The following is a 14,041-nucleotide window of genomic DNA, read 5'->3' on the forward strand; positions in this document are numbered from 1 at the left end:
CCTGACTTCAAGCTTTACAAAATTTCACTTCYAACTACTAATAATACCGCCTATGATGTTGCCACCTCCAGTCGAATGCATGCATTCCCGTCGATTCTGAAGCAGACCTCCCACTCCAACCAYGAAACTCCACCCCCACTTGATTTGAAACCTCCTCCTGGACAAAAGCAGTGTCCCTTAAAAAAAAAAAAGAAAACATACGAAATCTATCATCTTGATCAGATGGCATCTCACTAACTGGAGCTGGATGCCTTGGCGGCCAGTGTCCACATCATGGCTCAGTTCGYCGAGGTCCTGAACCAGGTGAGGTCGGTCCTTACCGTGGCGCTGCCCGGCGAGGTTCACGCTCTGCTGGAGGGTCTGGTGGAAGAGGGGATCATCTCGGAGGCATACAGGAACAGTTTGAATCTGCACTGGCTCAATGATGGGATTGTGCCTAAATTCACAAGCAAACMAGGATGCGTCGAGCTGGATGAGGACTTAAACTCTCCAGGATCCGTGGCTCAGTTGGACCTCAACCAAGAACCGATGAGCCAAGTRAGAACAGGCGGATCGAAATCTCTCGCTGGTGACCACAATGTGGAACAAACGGAATCGGTCTCATTAATAGAGGAACCAAACAACACAAGATTTACCCCGGAGAAGAACAAGTGGCTCCAACATGAAATTCTGCAGAGAAATCAGGAGGAAATGCAGGAGTTATTGGAAGAAGTTCTAATGGACGTGTCCTACTTYARCCAAKWCCCTCTTTCCTCACTGCCAGTGTATGACTGCACTCTCAGATCCAGTGATGAAAAAGCAGAACTGCTGAACGGTSCAAGCAGAGAGCCTCCTAGTGATAATGAAAGCATAAACATGGGGAATGAGGAAAGTGAGGAGGTGTGGTTACAGCAGGTAGAGGACTCAGCCAGGAGGATAGCTGTTCCTCTGTGGCAGAACTGGGACAGAGGGAGAGGGATGTTGCAGACCCTCCTGCCCTGTGGGCCAAGCGGCTGCTCAATAAGCGACAGGATGATGCTGGAGGGTGAAGCCCAGAGTGTCGTTTTGGACATGGAGGAGGAAATGGAGCTTGCAGCCGCTTGCAGTTCACTTGACACCTGCGTTGGCGACTTTGAGTGTGAAGAGCTGAGCTTCGCGTGTGACACAGATGCAGGCAGGTCAGAACGAGAAGGGCTTCACTTCTCTACCCTCAGCGGAGTTGCTGTGTTCAACGCGGACGACTTCAGGATCCTCGGAGCGACAAGAAAAGCCTCACCTGTTGAAGCCTGCAAAGCAACAGAGGCGGGATACATCACCCAAATGCGGGAGGGCCAATTCGATGTTCTGTGTCCAGTCGGCAAGACGGCAGACCAAGTGGATGACCTGTTCTGTTTCACAGCAGACGCACCATATCAACAATGTGGAGCTCAATCAGGACTGTCTGAAGCCACTTTCAGGGACCTGCTCCATTCAGATGTGCCTGTAGACAGCAGAACTGTTCTGCAAGATGCCTCTCATAGTCTCGCAGAAGGATTTACAGATTACCTAGAAGATGCAGAAATGTATAACCAAGATGGAGAATTCCAAGAAAAGACGGATTTACATGGTGGTAAGTTTGTTCATCATCATCATTTAAAGTATTTGGGCTCAAATTAGAGYACCGGAGGGTAACAGGGTCAGCTGAGAGCTTCAACGTTTCGAATTCTGAAAGAAGTGGTTTCGATTTTAACATTCCAGTGTTAGTACGGCTAGATCATGCAATCCTCTATTCTCTGTCCTCTTTATGTTATTTATGTGAAAAACCAGGAGTTTTCTGTAAAAGCAATTATAATATTCTAGTACTAAGACAGTTGGAGAGCTTTTTTAATTTTTCTCCTCTTGGATATATAGGTGCTTTCCAATCCCCCCCCCCTCTCCCCCCCCTCCTTTTATCTAGAACCGAAAGTCTGCCTTCTGTTGACTTGATAACTTGCCAGGCAGTTTGTTTTTGGTGAACGCCTTGTGGGGATGGTAGGGCTTACTTTCAGTTTCATCTTGTGTCAGTCAGCGAGTGGTGGGCTATGATTTCTTAGATCCCTTTCAGTTTTATTCAGCACTTGGATAATCTGTGATTCATAGCAGACTTTCTGAATTAAAGGATTATAGGGAAATACTGCAAGGTTTTATCAAAGCCAGTAGTGTTTTAGGAAAGGTCTTCTGAGGACAGTTTAAAAAAAAAAAAGCACAGGAAATCAACTCTTGGATTTTAACCATAGCAAATCCAGGTTTTGTAAAACCTATTAACACTTTTCACTAAACTAAACCGGGTTTTTGCAGGGGACCAAGTCTAAATAGTTTTGGCTCATCAAATATTTCTGGCATGCAACTCAGTAGTGGATACAATCAGCTTTCTCATATGTCTCCTGTTGTGGTTTTATCTATTCTGAATTGCACATTTTGTTGTACACAAATAAATGATACCAAACCAACTTTATTTATAAAGCACTTTAAAACAACCACAGCTGATACAAAGTGCTGTACATTAAAACACAACATAATAAAAAAATAAAAACTTACAGTTTAAAAACAAAAACATACAATTTAAAACTAGATCCCGCTGGTGTTGAAAGCCAAGTAAAATAGATGGATTTCAAGACAAGGTTTAAAAGTGGACAGTGAAGGGGCCTCTCTGACCTGCAAAGGCAAGTCATTCCATAACTCAGGGCCAATGACAGAGAAAGCTGTCATTGGCCGCACTGTTGTAAACATTAAGAGCTTTTACTATAAAAGAGGCAAAACGGACACTGCTAAAGGTGGACCGGTATTAGTTTGGGTTATGCAACCCGTATAGGGAGTTGTTATCATTGGTGAGCAAGGAGGGCAGGTACTTTCCGCGCAACACCTGCGCTTAGTGTTATTTTAGGTCAGATGAACTGAGTGTTGTTGGGTTTCTTGCTAGAAATATGATCTTAGGAGTTCAAACATTGGCACCACTGTATCGAGAAGAAAGGAAACAGTCATTTATTATTAATAGTYGTTCAAACCTTTAGATGTTTCCCAGTTTTAAGCCACTGAGATTATTTTAACTAATTGTATAACAATGTTTCATTTCATGTTACATGGCAACACACTTAAGTGTAGAGCTTAAGTGTGCTACCATATTCGGCCATATTCCTACAACTTCTGGGTGACGGATTTAACTGAACTCCAGGTGATGTTCAGTGCCGTAGAAATTTGTTTTGGTATCTGTACTGTGACGAACAGTTCTCATTAACCTTTTCTTAGATTTTCCTGTTGTTGTTTTGCATTCATGCCATAATTGTAGCCAGGAATGCTGATTAACCAGTGAGTGGACAGGCGTCTTTATCTAGAATGACTTGAGATATAGTCACTGCATTTTGTTCGATCTCCTTTACCCTACCAGCACTGACTGGTTGGACCTCTGTTAAATTAGGTCAGTCACTGTCAATGGAGTGAATGCTTATGCAATCACGTTTCACATTACATATCTGTATGTTATTATTTTTGTAGAAATTAGTTTTCACTTTGACATTAAATGTGTTATTGTATTTTTGTCACCCAAGCCAAATTTGATAATGGCTGATTTTTAAAAGCAATGAAATGGGTAAAACAGCCAAAGGGGCGGGAGTATAGTTTTTATAGGCTTTGTAAATAACAGGTGTTTATTTAGCAAACCAATTCATAGCAATGGCTGCTTTGTGGGAGCTGACAGTGGGTGTTTTGCATACTTGAGGAGTTTCTACGCACTTCCTTTCAGAATTGTTTTCAGCCATGTTGCAGGGATTTTGAGCAGACGCTGTCTTTTCCTAGGTCATTCCACAACATGTTAAGTGGATTTAAGTCGGACATTGACGCGGCCAATCCAAGCTCTTCATTATTTTGATTAGCATTTTTTCAGCCATTCAGTGATAGACTTCCTGGTTTGTTTTAGAGCACTGTTTTACCTTGAGGAAAGCTGARSTATGTTTGACCACAACACCGAAAAGAGATGGCCATTGTATTCTGCCTGATTTCCTGCCTCCAGTTTTTAGCTGCCAGTGTGATGATGTCTTTGTTCTGGAATGTTGGGTCTCACTGTACTTAAAAAAAAAAAAAAAAAAAAGGATTTGTAGCTCTTTCCACAATAAAGAACAGCAATGACTTGATTTTCACTATAGATTTGGGGACTAATTTGAACTTCTATCTTGATTTGAGCTTTTTACAATTCTACCCAAAATCTATTTACAGTAAATGTTTAACAAAGGAGGGCAAATAATTAAGTTGCAATTTTAATAAATAAAGATAATAATCTGAGCGTTACCTGTTATTGTCCTCGGTTATCTTTGTCTGTTAAAGTTTGTTTGATGGAGTGAGAAAAAAACTAAACATAAAAAATATTTAAGAGGACAAACGTTTTCTCAGCACTGTATGCAGTTAATCGACAGAGGGAGGTGTGGCAGCTTTGTTTGTTTTTCCCTCAGGTTTATTAGACTGATGTATGCATATCAAGCCTGTTATCAACGGCAAATTAAAGTATAGCTGCACCATGATTTTCTTTCTAGAGAGTTATTATTATTAATTTCTTTTATTTCTTGAGTTCTGTTGCCTCTGGTCTGAGACATAAAAACTAAAGTGTGGTTATGCGTGTGCACGCAGACCATGCGGTCTTGGCCCACCGTGGTGCAAACCAAGCCCCTAAGCTTGGCGTCCTGGTAAAAGTGAAAGCAAAAGTCCATGCAACTGCTAGATGCTGTTGCGCCTTTACGCAGTGGTGCTACGGGTTATCTGAGGATAGACTGTGTGGAGCGTTTGATGTGATGTGTGGCGTGAAATGTGCCACAATATAGAAGAAAATGCAGCAAAATACAGCAGAGAGTTCAGAGGACCTGAGCAGCGTCCAGAGAGACTCGGCAGGTAAATTCTTTGTCCTTCATATAACCGGACAGGTTGGGCGCGCATTTTCAACATRCTTACGCGTAGCTGACGGATATTTACACGTAAATATTTTTATGCTAATTTTTGGGGCAATTAAGAGGAAAATATTTTTTTGCGTGACTTAAGCCATTTGGTGGTTATTCTGATCACATTAATTTCAGAAGTTTTTTTTTTAATTTTATTTTATTTTTTACCTTGAATAATCCTAAATGCATAGCCATCATATATTTTATTGTTAAGCCTGTTTAACGTTAAATTCAGAAGCACTAAAAGGTGGACTCTATTGAGCATGTATGTAATCAAACTCACTCTGGCCTGCACAGAAGCAGCAACAATTTAACTGCTGGACGATGAAAGATGAGGGGAATTCAGAGACCACCTGTGTTTTCTCGTTTCAACACAGTCAAGGTGAAACTATAACATGGGGGTCGCAAACATGCGCGTGTCTAGTAAGTTGAGAGTGCACAGAAAGTTTTGGACTTTCCCTTTAAGGACTTGGCTCTGCTCTTTCTGAAGGCGCATGCCTAATAATACAAGCAAACGGATGCTACTTTTGCCCTTAAACTATTAAGAGTTTCACTGTCTGTTCAACAATCTGTAAAGCCACATTTGGAGTTAATGTGTAGCTCTTCAGACACTGSCAGCGGGTTTTATTGCTACGCAAGTTTTTAATTTATTCCCGAAATTGGATAAACATGCTCACATTCTTTGATTTGAAAATATTTCACGCGAATCAATGAGAACCAGAAGGTAGAGGGAGATACAAATAAAACCTGGTTTTAACTTCCTGCTTTCGACATTAATATGTCGTGGGAGTAAACAAACGTGATGATAAATTCAGATGCTGGACTGGGCTGACAGGTAAAACCCCTTGCTTTTGATGAACAACATCTCTGCTAATGACGTCTCTGGGTTGCTGGACAGGAAGACCAAATTTGGTTAAGATTTAATGGGGGCAGGGGAGAAGTGACACGCCTTTGCTGCCTACATTTCTTCAACGTCACAAATACTTTTTTCTGACCTCACTGTCACATTTTAATTTAGAGATGTGAGCAAAGTTAGAAGCTGTTGCCTACATTGTGTCTCTGTGAGGCCAAGGCCACATGTTTACATCCATGCTAGTTTAAGGGCAAAATAGCATCCAAATGTAGAGTTATACATTTATAACTACAAACGTATAGGCGAGTATTTTCATGCATTCTGGAGATAAYTCTTTTTTTGTATTACACCATTTTCCCATTTCTTTCCTATTTTTTGTGTTGACTCATCGAAAAACAAACAAGCAAACAAACAAAAACAACTCTGACTGAACTTCATGTGGGATGTTATTTATTGGAGTCAGATAAGCACATTTTCTTACAGAAGAATATGGGTAGAATTAAAGAAATTACTTTGAATGGTCTGTTGTTAAAGTGAATATGAAACGTTAGCCATGTCAGGTATGACTTAGCTCAAGGCTGCTCCAGTAGCTCATMGCTGGTGGCAAAATTGATCACAAAATGATCTGCCCCCACTTTCAAACCCAATATTAAAAGACAAAAAATAAATAAAAAGAATGTCCAACAAATGAATTTTCGTATATTTTTACTATTGACTCTTAGTTGTGAGAAATCAGATCAACATAAAGCTGCAAAGTGACTCTTTGGTGAAGTGGTTCCATATGTGGAGGCTCCACCTTATAATCATTTTATTCCCAGTCCATTTTCATCCTCTGCTCTTGTTTAATGATTAAGGACTGTTTACACCTCASGRAACTTTATAAATCAKTCTTTAAAAAGGAGATGCAGCAAAGCTTGGCTTATTCCAATCAGGGGAAGTTTCTGCGTTTTAATTTTCAGGACGAGTGCTGCCCATGAAAGTAACAAAAATGTCTGTGATGGTGGGGAAGTTTAAGAGAGGACTTATGTTATAAAGTATGTTAACGAAATGTTTGTGCAGCTTTCAAATTACACATTCAATAGAAGATAGGTCACGGTTTCAAGATAACGGCCGTAACTTCACTCGAACTCGGGTTCGAGTTCTACATCTACCAGTGAATTCTGGGTAACTGTATGTACCATCATGGAATTGTATGTTGAAGAAAAAGCATATTGCCTTACATCTTTTAGCCATTATTAAAAGGTCAGATATGCAGTTTGGTGAAGATGATGAGAACCTCAGACAGTTTGATGAAGCGTGTCCAAAACTTCACCACAAAATTTATGTTTGAATGTTGTCTTTGCATTTATTTAAAGAAGAGTGTTAATTTTCCGTCGCAACTGTTATTTTGTCGTTAAACAGAGTCTCCTCTAGGGCATCATGTGGCACAATGGTTAGAGGTCACAGACCTCAACTCAGCCATATTTGTTTCCTTTGCCACACATCTTCGCTCCAATCCCCTCTATCTGTCCTCTTCCTGCCTCATTGCTATTAAATGAAGGTGATTGGGCCAAAAATATTCTTAAAACCAAAGCAAAATGACTCTCCTCTGATCAGTCATTGTGTATGCCAGGCCATTGTTTTGGTTGGGATTTCTTTTTTCTATAATATGGGGKTTTTTTTGGTTTCCGTATAGATAAGGCACTGACTGAGACAGGCATTTTATAGCTTACCTGTCCTGGCATGTCTTATAGTCTTCYATCCAAGTTTCAAAGATCACCTTGTTCTGTGTGATCTTTATAGCAAAGTGTGGGTGTGTTTTGGCTTTGTACTGGCTAAATCGAAAGGCAAAGCTCAAGGTGAGATCAAGATAAACAGGAATGGGAAAAAAAGAAAACACCCCGGAGGCTTTCGTTTCCAATAGGCGCATTCGGATATTTTCAAACAATAGCCTATTGGGGCACAGTCGTGGCCGTAGATAATTGAGGTCKCTTGAAGTTGGGGTGAGTTTCTGCTTCCAAATAATTCCTGACCAGAGGTGGACGTTGTTTTCGCTTTCATTTATCAATAAAATCAAGAATTTGCCTTTCAAATTTCAGCTGGGTGGATCTTCGGCGCAGTCTTACCACAGTGCAATTTTAGGCATGTAGGACACAATTGAAAATATATTGGTATTGAATAAATACTGTTGTATTTATTTTAATTTTGGTACTTTCCTGAATCCTGTCATTACTTGCAATTTCCTTCTTTGTGCTCCGGCCTTCTCTTTTATTCTCAGCTGACTTTCCAAACATCCTTTAGTGTCCAAATGGGGATTCAGTCTTTTTATTTTCAGTCTGTCCTTCATTAACCACTTCATTGCCAATGATGTCACATTTAGTTCCGTGAAAAAGCATTTGTGTCCCACTGCACTCCCTAGGCTTTTGCTTTTTTGCCACATTTAAATGTTTCAGATCATCAAACAGATTATTTATGAGACAAAGATAATCTGATTTCAACTATTCAGTCTACTCCAATGTAAAAATATAAAAATGTCCAATGTGTAAAATAATTGATTTAGTAATCTAGGGAGGCTCCACGGCAACTGCTGGGAAGGCCCACCACTGTTCCATATTTTCTCCATATCTGGATAATGAATCCTCAGTGTGGTTGCAAATYCTTAGAAATGGGTGTGTAAGAAATTAGGCCAAGCCGTGGTAATACATTTTTWAAAAATCTTACAGAGCTGTTCAGATTTGTCTGTAATGCGGATAATAAGCTAAGTTAATACACTTCCTTTGGAGGACTAAGGGACGCTTTATCTAAAGGATGAGGAAATGCATAAATTGCATTGCACCTTTTTGTGACGAGGCTTGAGTATGTCTGTAGTTATTTTCTGTTGGAAACATTTCTTACTTATCAATATGGCCGTTCTCAAAGGTGGAAAATAAAAAAAGAGACCCGTCCCACTGGTTGGTGATGGTTAGCAGAACTGGTTTTCTCAATAAAGTGAGTAGAGAATTACATCTGACATAATGTCATCCAGAAATAGTTCATGTGAGAAAATGAGCTCAGTCAAACCTGTCTGTTAAAGCRTCTTTCATAACATTTTTCATTGGTAGACTTACTCATCAACTGTTGTTTTTTTCTTACTACTTGTGTGTTTTGGTTGTTTAGATGCCAAGATGCAAGAAAACGACCAGGATTCCGCGGGCCTGTTKGATTTGGGTTTGTAGTTTTKATTCTTTTCTGCTAGTGCTTTACAATATGCCTCCTTCTTTATACATTAAAACACTCATTATCAAAATTATGGTTTCAGGTTATATAATGGACCTTTTGTGCGATGATGAATATTTAGGTAAGTAGTAAACGTTGAAGCTTTGTGGCTTACCTTATCAATTTTGCCCGATTTTTGAAAATGATTCTATTAATAATTATTTATTCACAGCTTCTCAGCTGGATCTGCTCTTCAGTAATGATCTGGGGCCTGACTGCTTTGATGATATCACCCAAAACAGTGAGCATCTATTTTGGTTATTTTGTTGTCTTATATATTAAAAAAATAAATAAAAACAAAAAGCCCCCAAAAAAGAAAAGAATTAAGCCATTAACTCTTATGATGTGGTTGAATTCAATATATGATACTAAYTCTATAGCACTATTTGTAGTCTTTTTGAGTTATTTATGGTGGACACTGCCATGGGGTCTTTTACTTCATATATAAGGAATAAAAAGTTTTATTATTATTTTTGTGTGGGTTATTATTTTTCACTTGTGTTTCTGGCCACTGCCAGAAAAACCTTTTGCGCCAATTCCCGTTTTGAGTTTTCCTAATTCTCTAGAAACGATGCACTTCTTAGCCGTTGTCTTCAGATCCCTTCTGAAAAGGCACGACAAAAACAGCCGTTCCTGTCTACTGTGTCTGCTAGCCGCTTYGGTAACTTTTACACTTCCCCTTCTGTGCTCTGCAGGTGACACTCCTGTGGCACTGGAGGTCTCTGATACTGCTAACCACAACGAGCAGAGAGAGCAGCGGAAGCCATCGGGCAAAATAAAACCCAAGAGAAAAAGACAGAAAGGTTAAGGGAGCTTAAGTTTGGCTGTTCAGCAGGCTCGTCTGTAGCGTTTGCTCGTTTACATCTTAAATCTCTCTCTTCCAGATGCCCTTTCCACACAGTGCACCAATGGAGACTCCAGAGTGAAAAGGCATAAAACAACAGGTGACAGATTTTGTTGGCTCTTTGTGATTCTTTGTCTTTTGAGAAATGTTCACGTRAACATGCACACGGTCAAATAAATTGACTCATTGCGCATGGTGACACAATATGTCTATCTTCATGGTGTTTTATTTCTAATTAGTTATCGTCTTTACAGTCAGTCAGATCATACCAAAGTTCAGATTACTAAATCACGAATAAGTTGGGCAACAACCATATATTTTCTGCCCTTCTGTTGGTTGATAATAGGATAAACCTGACCTCGTAAGAATCAGACTTTGGCATAGTTCCCTGTTCTATGGCCTCTAAGTCATTATATAATTTTATGATATAACAACTTRGCGGCCTACTTTCTAATTGGTTACAAAAAAAATAACCATAAAATCACCGTCGTCAGGTAGAATGATGGCAACCATCTTTCTATCTGGTCAAAGTGAATGAAAATAATGGGCTTTTAGATACAGGATGGCTAATATAAATTCAGGCTGACTCATAGTTTTGATCCGGAAATCATTTTATGAAAAAAATAATATACTTTTCCTGTTGACAGTTTACATGTACTTAATCTGTAATGTGTCACTTCATTACTTTTTATATTGAAGGTGTTGCTGCAGTGCTTAAAAAAATTCAGCTCGCATCGCGAGTTGGTTACCAAGCACACCAACTCCACTATTTTTAGCTAAAACACAATTAAAAACAAAAGTCATAATGTTTGAATTTACATTCTATGACTTTAGTTTATCATCAGTAACACTTTCCAGTTTAGCAAACCTCATAACATAGTTTGCGAAGTGAAGAAATTCATGTGGTGAAAGGCTAACAGCTAGTAGTTAGCCAGGCTTCTTTAACTGATTTTAGCTATTTCAAAACAAGTCAAACTTTAAGTGTTAATATCTACGCTATTAACAAGTATTAAACTCTTTTTCAAGAGGCTGYTGTTAAGTTCTCTTAACCATAAAAAAATAAATGAAGTTACGCTAGTTGATCTTGTCAGCTGTGTAAATACACCTCTTAGACTGAGACTCACAAGGAGTCWACTGTAAAAGCAAACACAAAAGTTTGGATGTTATTTAACACCTGCAGCCTATCCCAGGGATATGAACATGTTYAATTGGTTGGGTCATACTCCTGACATCTGGAATGATGTCATTTCTAGAATGACATCATTCTGGAAATGACATCGTTCCAGATAGAGTACTGTACTTGTTCCTGGTTCGCTGTTGTCTGCCTCAGTTCATAGGGTTCTTCCAATCATCTCTGCTGAACATCTCTTTTGAATAATTTCTGTTTTAAGCCAAAACTAATGTTCTTAAAAACCTATCACTTGAATTGATGTAAATAAGTGATTCCAAACTACTACTAAAGACAATTCAGGTGGCAACAGTCATACTTAGACCACAATTTATTTGGAGATTTCTTTTGTTAGTCTGCAGCTGGCTAACCCCCCTGTTTTTTTGTTTTTTTTTACAGAACCACCAAAAACCCAGGAAGAAACTGCTGAGCCACCTGCCATTCATGGTGAGTTTCTCATCGCAGCTGAAATTATTTTGAAGGGAACAACATGAATTTCAGCGAATGGATATCAGCTTATRCAACACAGCCAAAAAACTACAACTGTTTTCTTTAGAACGTACATATRAAACCATCAAAACTTGATGTGACCTGGATTTCACAGGTCACATCAGCAGGTCACATCTATTCTGCAAAGTAGGTACATGTTGTTTATCTGAGATACTGAAGGCCTAAAGGACTTCTACTCTGTGTGGCTTGGGTTGTGAAGACAAAGAAAAAGGAAGTTTATTTTGTGATCTGAGATGTGATAAATCAAAAGAAGAACTCTTCCACTGCTCGACTTCCTCTATGTTATTTCGGTTGTACGTGTTGGCATGATGTTAACAGTTTTAGGTGGTAACAGACGTTTTGCTTCTATAACCCTCGAGCTTATAAAGATGACTATCTGATCATAATGCACCTTTCGTGCAGTGCTCTAGCATATATTTTGGTAACACTTTATTTGAAAGTGTTACCAATACTGTTGTATTTATTTTAATTTTGGTAAATCAAAAAACTACCAAAATTAATATAAATTGATATAAATTTGTTATAAAAGTATTACTATTCACCTCCCTTCAAATAAAGTGTTACCTATATTTTTTTTCTTTGTTTTTAAATTGAAATTTAAATACCTTGTTCCATGTCAAAAGCCTGCAGCGTGGGGATGCTTTCTGCCCTCCCACACTGAACAAAACCTGTTCGTAGAAATCAGTAAGAATGTCACCTGGTGTTGTTTTGCAGATGCCGAAGCAGTGTCAGTTCCAGCAGAGTCTGTGGGATGCCTTCCCACCACTCCTCCGGGCAACCTGCTCGTGTTCCCGCCTCAGTCAGCTAATTCCATTCCCATTCAGTTCATCACAATCCCAGACCCATCTGCTTATAAGGTGGTCCAGCTATCCTCCTCCCCTCCTCCGCTTATTAGGCTCCCACTCCCRAACACGGCTGCTACGCCAACGTACATCTTCGGTGAGTAAATCTGTGAAATAATCCTGYATGCAAGGTCCRATAGTTAAGTTTATGGTGTTCAGTTTTAGTTGTGGCCAAACAACACTGGCTGGCTGTAAAGAGTTTGCAGTGAAGTTTGCTCACGTTTTGCTGTGGTCCTCAAACACAGAACTGAACCGGTCAGCCGGAACATTATTGTCAACATCGTGGATCTATTTATAGATCTCTAATATGTAGCCAAAACACTTCTAACCAGCCAGGATGTGGACAAAAAAACATATAACGATATCCTTGAGCCTCTATTGCTGGGATTTTAACAATGGAGCCTCTGGATCAGAGTTTCTGAAAGTCGGGTCAGAGTGCAACAGAGGGCTGCAAATACTAAGGCCTAAAGATAATATTCACATATTTGCTATAATTTTCACAACTGACTAGACAAATTAGTAGAATGTATGCAAAAAATTCAAGCTTTTTATCCTTACAGATTGCTGTTTTTTAATTTGGATCACTTGCAATGTAAGAAGAAGTCAGAGCCAAAACAATTGGATCATGTTTCATTTGAATGCTTCATAACAACAAACCCACACCCTTTTATGGTTTCCCAGCAAACCTTCATACAAGTAGAGCAACATTATTCAATTCACCTGCCAGGCACTGCCCAAGCATTCATACCAGTCRAACGTTTTTCACACTTTGTCATTTGACAACAATACATAAAGATCTTATGTAATAGACCAGAACAAAACAGTGCACAGCTGTGAAGTGGAAGAAAATGCATAAATGGAAAAATGTGCTGTACACATAAACCTGTTAGCTCTTTGTACTGCTATACCCTTAAATATAAAATCCATTACAAACATTTACTTTCAGAAGTTGCCTACTCAACAGCAAGTGTAATTTATTAGGATAAATCACGGTAGAAAATCACGAAGACCCTACGCAGCTAGAGCTGCTAGTGAATTTATTTCAAAGCATATTCATGTACTAAAATGGCCAAATCAAAGTCTGTGCTTAAATCTAATCTGGAATCTGTCACATAGCTTAAAAACTGATGTTCACAAACACTAACCTTCTAAATCGATCCCTGGTAAATCTACAACCGAATATCTAGTAACGTAACAGTTCGAAGAGATGTTTTCACCAGATAAGGTTGATTTTTTCATTCATATTATACCAGTTACGTTATTCACACGTCTGACTCAACTGAACAGAAAATATCTGAGAGATTTTCACCAGTCATAGAGGATGTTGCTCACTTTGACCACAAGCTAAACACACATGTAGAAAATGTACATGTCAACATTAACATCTTACAACTGCACCCAAAATTTAAAGAAAAAGATGGAAAAAATGTTCACTTTATGGGCTTGATGCAAACATCCCATATGTCATTCATAATAGATGTGGATGTTTTTAGCATACTTTTGTCTTTAGCTGTCTCAAATTCATCAAATGAATGTTAGGCAGCTGTTTGTAGTGAATAACCGCTGCCTTCTGTAATCCTTCTTCCTGTCAGTTCCTAATCCCTCTCCGACCCGCAAACGCCAGGTTCCACCCCTCTCTCCAGGTGAGCATTGCTTTTTATCTTAATCTTG

The 14,041-nt window shown here is 39.1% G+C and overlaps 1 protein-coding gene across 1 annotated transcript in view; it reads left to right on the forward strand.

Annotated features, from left to right (window-relative positions):
* The first annotated feature begins 215 nt into the window (after positions 1-215).
* ciita (class II, major histocompatibility complex, transactivator) overlaps positions 216-14,041 on the forward strand; it is a 24,035-nt gene continuing 10,209 nt past the window's right edge. The window contains exons 1-9 of the mRNA XM_008415765.2: positions 216-1,588; positions 8,908-8,958; positions 9,050-9,088; positions 9,179-9,247; positions 9,702-9,809; positions 9,891-9,950; positions 11,418-11,465; positions 12,243-12,467; positions 13,963-14,013. Of these exons, the coding sequence (XP_008413987.1) occupies positions 274-1,588; positions 8,908-8,958; positions 9,050-9,088; positions 9,179-9,247; positions 9,702-9,809; positions 9,891-9,950; positions 11,418-11,465; positions 12,243-12,467; positions 13,963-14,013 (1,966 nt within the window). The 5' untranslated portion in view covers positions 216-273. The remainder of the gene's footprint in view (positions 1,589-8,907; positions 8,959-9,049; positions 9,089-9,178; positions 9,248-9,701; positions 9,810-9,890; positions 9,951-11,417; positions 11,466-12,242; positions 12,468-13,962; positions 14,014-14,041) is intronic.

The sequence above is a fragment of the Poecilia reticulata genome, linkage group LG8 (genome assembly GCF_000633615.1).
Source record: "Poecilia reticulata strain Guanapo linkage group LG8, Guppy_female_1.0+MT, whole genome shotgun sequence".
Classification (NCBI taxonomy): domain Eukaryota; kingdom Metazoa; phylum Chordata; class Actinopteri; order Cyprinodontiformes; family Poeciliidae; genus Poecilia; species Poecilia reticulata.